The sequence below is a fragment of the Oryza sativa genome, chromosome 1 (assembly GCF_034140825.1).
Source record: "Oryza sativa Japonica Group chromosome 1, ASM3414082v1".
Classification (NCBI taxonomy): domain Eukaryota; kingdom Viridiplantae; phylum Streptophyta; class Magnoliopsida; order Poales; family Poaceae; genus Oryza; species Oryza sativa.
Window position 1 is genome coordinate 2,656,252 of NC_089035.1, and position 7,733 is coordinate 2,663,984.

The 7,733-nt window shown below is 48.1% G+C and overlaps 1 protein-coding gene across 1 annotated transcript; it reads left to right on the plus strand.

Annotated features, from left to right (window-relative positions):
• The first annotated feature begins 4,374 nt into the window (after positions 1-4,374).
• Positions 4,375-7,362, plus strand: LOC4325217 (uncharacterized). Its single transcript, NM_001406230.1, has 2 exons — positions 4,375-5,566; positions 7,006-7,362. The coding sequence occupies exons 1-2, from the start codon at positions 4,422-4,424 to the stop codon at positions 7,016-7,018; spliced, it is 1,158 nt and encodes a 385-aa protein (NP_001393159.1). The 5' UTR covers positions 4,375-4,421; the 3' UTR covers positions 7,019-7,362.
• The last annotated feature ends 371 nt before the right edge of the window (positions 7,363-7,733 follow it).

The following is a 7,733-nucleotide window of genomic DNA, read 5'->3' on the forward strand; positions in this document are numbered from 1 at the left end:
GCAATATAATCCAATAGAAACCAATCGGCTAACAATATGATATAGTAGAACAAGTATTGACCCGAAGGTTAAAGCATGCATCGGCTGGAGGTCCAATGTCATAAAATCCACAAGATTAGATTAAACAGTGAAACCTTTGTTGCCATCGGCTAAATCCAACTTATATGTATATGCAATCCTTATAAGTCGATGCAACGTCCAGATAACTTATCGGCTAGCACCCCGATAAAACATTAGCATGAACCTATCGGCTTAATAAGACTTATATTATCAACAACAATCTAGTAGGTCGAACCTAACCGATGCAGCACGAGATTGTATATGATAATCTAATACTCGATGAGCCGATAGATCTGTCTAATGTGATGGATGTAACAAATCAGTTTAGAACAACATTATGATTGTAGAGATATATCGGCTAATACAGGAGATCAGACCTAACCGAGATAATCCCAGCTAAACCGATTCGTCTCTAAACACAATACAATTAGAGATATAATTGAGATATTTGGTAGGCAAATATATCAACCAAACCAGAGTGATCCAAGAGATCATAACAATGCAGCCTTGAACGACGCCGATGTAGATGACAGATTCACTAGGGCCCGACGGAATGTAGGACTTACCCCTTCGCTGGAGATCAAAAGCCAATGCAGCCCCGCGTCAGGTGCCCAAATTCCGCCAGAAGAGAAGTAAAAACCTCAGGGAAGAGGGTGGCGATGCACCGAGAGTGTTATTGATCGATAGATTGATAGATTACATAGACCCCGGGTGCACATATTTATACCCATGGGTTAATACAAGTCCTTGCTGGACAAGAAAGAAACTATCCTAAAGATAAAAGGAAAACATAAAGTCCTTATCGGACACTAAACACACTTTCCTAAAGACAAAAGGAAACTAACAAACTATTCCTAATTAATAGATAAACTGCCATGCCGCATCCTTCTTGAACTCGAACTCTTTGATCCGACTCCATCGAGAACACGACATCGTGGCGACTTGACTCTCATCGGCTGATTCTAGAACTTTGAAGCCGACATTGACTCCAAGCTGATGGTGACTTTGGGGCTTACCAAATTTCACTGTTAACATAAACATGCGCACACAACTAAACATAGTAAACATGCGCACAGCTAAACATAGTAAACATGCGCACACAGCTCACATGGCAAATGCACACAGCTAAGTTGATATGGTTGGTTCCACACAGGCAATGCATCAACACAGATCCTACATCGCTATGCGCCATATAAGTTGATATGATTGGAGGGAATATGATATGGTTGGAATATGCCTTATAAGTTGATATGATTGGAGGGAATATGCCTTATAAGTTGGTTCCACACAGGCAATGCATCAACACAGATCCTACATCGCTATGCGTCATATGCCTGTACACTGACCCGCAATCGCAAGGGTCGTCTCTGGTACCATTTGTAACGGCCATATAAGTTGATATGATTGGAGGGAATATGATATGGCTGGAATATGCCTTATAAGTTGATATGATTAGAGGGAATATGCCTTATAAGTTGGTTCCACATAGGCAATGCATCAACATAGATCCTACATTGCTATGCGCCATATGCCTGCACACTGACCCGTACACGCAACCGAGGGAATATGCCTTATAAGTTGGTTCCACACAGGTAATGCATCAACACAGATCCTACATCGCTATGCGCCATATGCCTGCACACTGACCCGTACGCGCAACCGCAAGGGTCGTCTCTGGTACCATTTGTAACGGGTTGGAGGCACGGTTGGAGGGAATATGCCTTATAAGTTGGTCCCACTCATGGTTGGAGGGAGGCAGGGAATATGCCTTATAAGTTGGTTCCACTCATGGTTGGAGGGAACATGCCTTATAAGTTGGTTCCACTCATGCTAAACTATCAAGGTGGTAGTAAACATGCGCACACATCTAAATATGCCTTAGTTGGTTCCACTCATGGTTGGAGAAATATGCCTTATAAGTTAGTTCCACTCATGGTTGGAGGGAATATGCCTCATGGTTGGAGGGAATATGCCTTATAAGTTGGTTTCACTCATGCTAAACTAGCAAGGTGGTAGTAAACATGCGCACACATCCAAATATGCCTTATAAGTTGGTTCCACACAGGCAATGCATCACACAGATCCCACATCGCTATGCGCCATATGCCTGCACACTGACCGGTACGTGCAACCGCAAGGGTCATCTCTGGTACCATTTGTAACAGTCGTCCCTCCAGAACCGCGTAGCCAGCCCATCCGACGGGCAGGCCCACTTACACATACCACCCCACTTACACTTTCGTCCTCGCTTCGTGTAAAAGGGTTAACCCGAGAGTGATATAGTTGAAGGGAATAGGCTTTATAAGTTGGTTCCACTCATACTAAGCTAGTAAGGTGGTACTAAATATGCGCACACAACTCACATGGGCATAACAAACCTAATCCAAATTGGGCCAGGATGTCACAGGAAGGTAGCTCCGGTGCATCTTTGCTCCATGCCATCGTCGGCGGCAGGGGCGGCGGAGGCATCCTGTCTCCAGGGAAGATTGGGACGACAACAGGGGGTATGCGGGCGGAGGGAGGCAGCTCCGGCGCCTCTCTGCTCCATGCCGTCGTCAACGCTAGCCGACTAACAGCAACGAGCACCAGCGAAGAAAAGAATGTGTAGATGGGAGGAGGAATGAATGTGGGGCGCACCTTTGACTAGTGACTTTGGCTGGCCATGTTTGGCTAGTGGAGGGAAGGTTTTGGCCATTTGGAGACGCTGTTGGAAGATGCTTTTTTTTGGGTTAATTGGATCCATGCCTCTGCAACTTTGCCAAATTGAAAAAATGCCACTACTATTTGTTATATCAGCTACATGCCACTGGAAAATTCTAAAATTGTAACCATGCCACTCCAGTCACTTTCTCCGTCCTCCTCTCTCACGCCGTCTCCGTTCCCGTCCTCATCCCGACCACCGCGGTGGACCTCCCGGCGAGGGAAACGTCGACGACGAACTAGGCAAGGAGGTCCGAGTGAGTCAGATCGACGACGACAAGGGCGAATCCGAACAAATCCACATATGCTCGACCCGATCGCACTTAGCATCGATGACGACGTGGCGCCGCCAGCCTCCGCCTTCTGCTGCGCCGCGCCACTGGACGTCCTCGCCCGGACGAGCACCGACAGGTCCCCGGCATTGTCGTCGCCATCCGCCAGGCTCATCATTTGCTGCCTTGAGCAAGACGCGTGCGTCGACTTGGCCGGCGGCATCAGGTCGTGTGGCGCCTCGGACGCTGCGCCTGGCCCGCCATGCTCCTCCTCCACCATTGCCGCGTCGTCCTTGCAAGGCTTTCCTTCGCCGCCGCAGCCGCCACTACCGGCGCGGTCGCCGGGGAAGGGGATGATGCTGTTGGACATATATGAGGTGGAGTGGATCACGCGGGAGTTGGAGAGGGTGCTCGTGAGGGAGAGTGGGTGCCGCAACGGTGGTGGTGGCGGACGAGCGGGTGATGGGCACCGTAGACGGAAGGGGACGACGAGGAAGGCGGCGACCAGTTCCTACATGAGGCCGACGACTGACAAGGGCGGCTTCATGGGGAGGCACGCCGTCTCCGTATGCGGCGACACCGCCACCGCCGCCGTCTCAGTCAGCGACCGTGCGTGGCGAGGGCGAGGAAGCTTCCGGGTGGTGGAGAAGGTGTAGGGGTCTCGAGGTGTTCAAGTGTGGATTACTCCATAGGTTTGGTCGTGGATGTAGGTTTATGCCCGTCGCCGTCGCTGTCGGCGCCTGGGCCAGCAGCCGCAGCCGCCACCACCGCTGCGATGAGCGCCTCGTAGAAGAGGTCCGAGATGATGTCCTTCTCCAGTGAGTCGGTGAGAGCGAACAGGAACCACAAGCCAGCCTCGTCTTCTTGCACCGCCGCCGCCGACCCTTGCGTAGGCTACGACGACGGTGGTGGTGTTGTCCCCAGCAGTGGTGACCTGGGAGCGGGAGGACGGGAAGGAGGGAGGGGGATAAGGACGGGAACAAAGACGGCGTGAGAGAGCAGGACGGAAAAAGTGACTAGAGTGACATAATTCTAATTTTAGACATTTCGAGTGGCATATGTAGCTGATATGACGAATAGTAGTGGTATTTTTTTAATTTAGAAAAGTTGCAATAGCATGGATCCAATTAACCCCCTTTTTTTTTTATAATAATGGCTAAAATTTGGCTTGGAAAGTCACTTGGAGAGGCTGTTGGATATGCGGTGCAGCTATATTTGAGGGAGTCAAAGTGGACTTACTTCCGATTCAAAAGCCATGGCGGAGCATGGGCCGTTTCACTCGGGCCAATGAGGAGGAGGACCCGGCCTATGTAGGGTTTCCTTCCTCTTTCTCTGTCTACTCGCACTCGCCGCCGCTGCCGTTCCCCATCCCAAGTCCCAGACCAAACAATGTCGACGCCTAGCCAGAAGAAGAGGAGGAGTAAGGGGAAGGACGGCGCGGTGGCGCCGGTGGGACTGAGGCTTAATCGCCTGGGTCGTGCTTCTCCTCGCGAGGCCGCCGGGAAGCCGGTGTACCTTGCGGTGGAGCACGACGATGACCAGGAGGTGCCCGCGCACTCCATCGTCGAGCTCGGCGGCGGCGGCGGCGGCGGCGAAGCCCACCTTGTGCTTCACAACGTCCGCGGGATGTCCTTCGCCACCGTGGAGTCGCGCTACGGGCCCCGGATCGTAGGCGTCGGCGGCAAGTTGTTCACCACGGTGTACGACCCCAAGACCTCGATGGAGATCCCCGGCCCCTTCCTCGTCGAGCCTAAGCTCCGGCCCGTCCTCATCCCGCGGGGCAGCAAGCTGTATGCGCTCTCCCGAACCCCTTCCGTCGTGCCCGGCCTCGACTTCCTGCCCTGGTTCGTGTACCTCGACCTCAACTACGTCTTGGTCGCCCCTCACGACGCGAGAACCATGGGATGGCACCACTTGCCGCCGCCGCCCATCTTCCCTGTCCGCCTCAACCCGCTCGAGTACCGTGACCCGCCGGAGGTCCGCGTCGCCTCCTACGCCGTGGTCGGCTCCCACATACTGCTCTCCGTGCAGCAAGACAAGGGCACCTGCGCTTTCGACATGGACACCAACCAGTGGGATATGGTGGACGCCAACAACTTGCCTTTCATCGGCAAGGCTGTTCCCCTTGGTGGCCACCTCTTCATTGCCCGCTCCATAGCCAATGGCGGTGCTGCTGCAGTGTACGACATCAGGGTCTTCCCCTTACAGCCAACAAGTTCAGGGTCACACAAGACGGAGTTGTCCATCCTCAACATCCCCGTGGTGTCCAAGGGCATTGTTCCAGGGCAGCTTTTCTGCTCCTTGGGGAAGGGCATCTTCTCTTCCATCGACGTTCGATCTGCTGCTACTCCTGGTCCAGACGCCAAGCTGCATAAAGCGCGTATCGTTCATCGCACCTACTCTCAGGTTGGAGGGGATGACACTGAGGACAATAATTATACTGTCATAACCAAACAGCACAGACAGATTTACAAACTTATTGATCGGACTCGTCATTTGGCTCATCCTTCGCCGGTTGTTGCTGCTTTAACTATGTAAGCTTCAAACACTTTCCATTCTTTACACCCTTACGTTGCTGCTCAATCAGGTCCCATGACATGAGAAAATCTTTAGGAAGCTGCATTTGAGATTTCGATTTGCTTACTAATGCAGTCTTCCTTTTTTCCACCCAAGTTGTGACATGAGAAATCGTTAGGAAGCCTCATTTGAGATTTCGATTTGCTGACTAATGCAGTATAGTTTTCCACCCAAGTTATGACATGACAAATTGTCAGGAAGCTGCATTTGAGAATTTGATTAGCTGACTAATCAGTTTAGTATTAGGCAACCTGGATGAAGGTCATTTATGGTCTGCATGGATTTCCTTCTCTTTTTTTGTGTGCGTGTGTGTTGGGGGGGGGGGGGGTTACTCTGTAAAGGTTATAACTGATCATTAAGTTGCTTTCTAGCCTTCACTGAATTGTTTTGTACCACTTGACTCTGTCGTTAAGATAGTGTAGATATCTGCTTCGATGTATTGTTCCTTAGGGACTGTGCTCCATCCCCTGTGCTCACCCAACCCTTATTAATCTGGTATACACCATTAAAGTACACATGCCCACAAAAGTAAGTACTAGTTAACTACGGAGTAGTAATCATCCTCTTAGGTTATCTATTATATTTGCTTAAACATTTGAGTTTTTTTTATTTTAGGTAGGCAACTAGCGAATACAGTTTTAATCTGGAACTATGTTTAACAAGCCAACAATTGTTGTATACAACTGCGATCCTGCATTTATGCTCTAGATTAGATTCAGATCTGGCTGTGGCTCTTTTATTTGGCACGCTTGATCAAATCATCAAAAGCTGTGATTAAGGTTGTTTCCATTGCTAATGTAACCCAAATATCTACCTGTTCATATGGGACGTCCGCCCCATGGTTAGCATAGATTGATATCCAGTGATTATGCTATTGAGTTAAACCGTCAATAAGTACGTGCTTGGTTAAAATTGCGCAACACAAAAAAAGTATGCACCGGACTAGGGTAGCTTCATGGTCTGGAATTGGAAATCCTCATATGCTCTTTTCATGGTATGATGTTACCGGTCTGCCTCATGGTTAGCTTAGATTGATATCCGGTGATTATTCTGTTGAGTTAAACTGTCAACAAGTCTGTGCTTGGTTAAACGGCGCAACACAATACTTATATTTTACAAAAGTATGCACTGGACTCAGGTAGCTTCACGGTCTGGAACAAGAAATCCTTATATGTTCTTTTCATGGTACGATGTTACCGAACTGCAGTATGTAAATTCGGTGGTTCATAAAGCAATTTCACCCGATCTCTTGTGACGATTGGAATTTCTTAACCATTTGACCATTTATTTTAATTCATTGTCATGAGACCTATGATGGTACTTATTTTATTTTATTGTTTGCTGGGAATAACTTGTGTTCTGAGTTATGTCTGAATCCTTATTTTGCCTGATGCAGGGAAGCAGAATGACCATGTGAAGGTTTGAACGAACAGTGGCAAGACTAGGCTGTATTTGGACTGAAACTGTCCACTATGATGAATGTAAGTTTGGTGAAAGCAGCAGTAATTTAGCAGCTATAATTTTAGATTTGGTGTTTCATGCGAAATTTGACTTGGTTTTGGTTATGCATCTGCTTGAACTAGACAACTTCTCCGGTGTCTGTTGTCTTGTTTATGGTAATTTGTGGCTAGCAATGGAATCGTTATGGATCCTTATAAATATGCTTATATTCGTTGGTGAAGCCACGGGTTCTGTTTGAAATGGACGAATTGCGATGAAACTAGATAAAAGCTCTGCGTTTTGCTGCGGAAAAGTTGTATCCCAATGATATGAGGTGCAAGGTGGATTTGTTCCTTTTTTTTTTGTAGCTGACTATTTGACAAAATATACATTTTGTTCAGTCACCCCGAGGTTGAATTCGCACCGTGTAGAACCTAGACCTCATCGTTTTCTTTACATCTCATAAGCCGTGGAAAAACTAACAGAACAACAAAATAAATTTGGTTAAACTTTATATTTGTTCTTAGCGATGGTTTTAGAAAATAAACTACAATCAGAAAACCTTAAAATTAACTATATACTACCTCTGTTTTTTAATAGATGATGCCGTTGACTTTTTCTCACATGTTTGACCATTCGTCTTATTCAAAAAATTTACGTAATTATAATTTACTTTGTTATGAG

Excerpts from the sequence above, each read along its gene's own strand:
- LOC4325217 (NM_001406230.1), top strand. The coding sequence starts at position 4,422 with ATGTCGACGCCTAGCCAGAAGAAGAGGAGGAGTAAGGGGAAGGACGGC.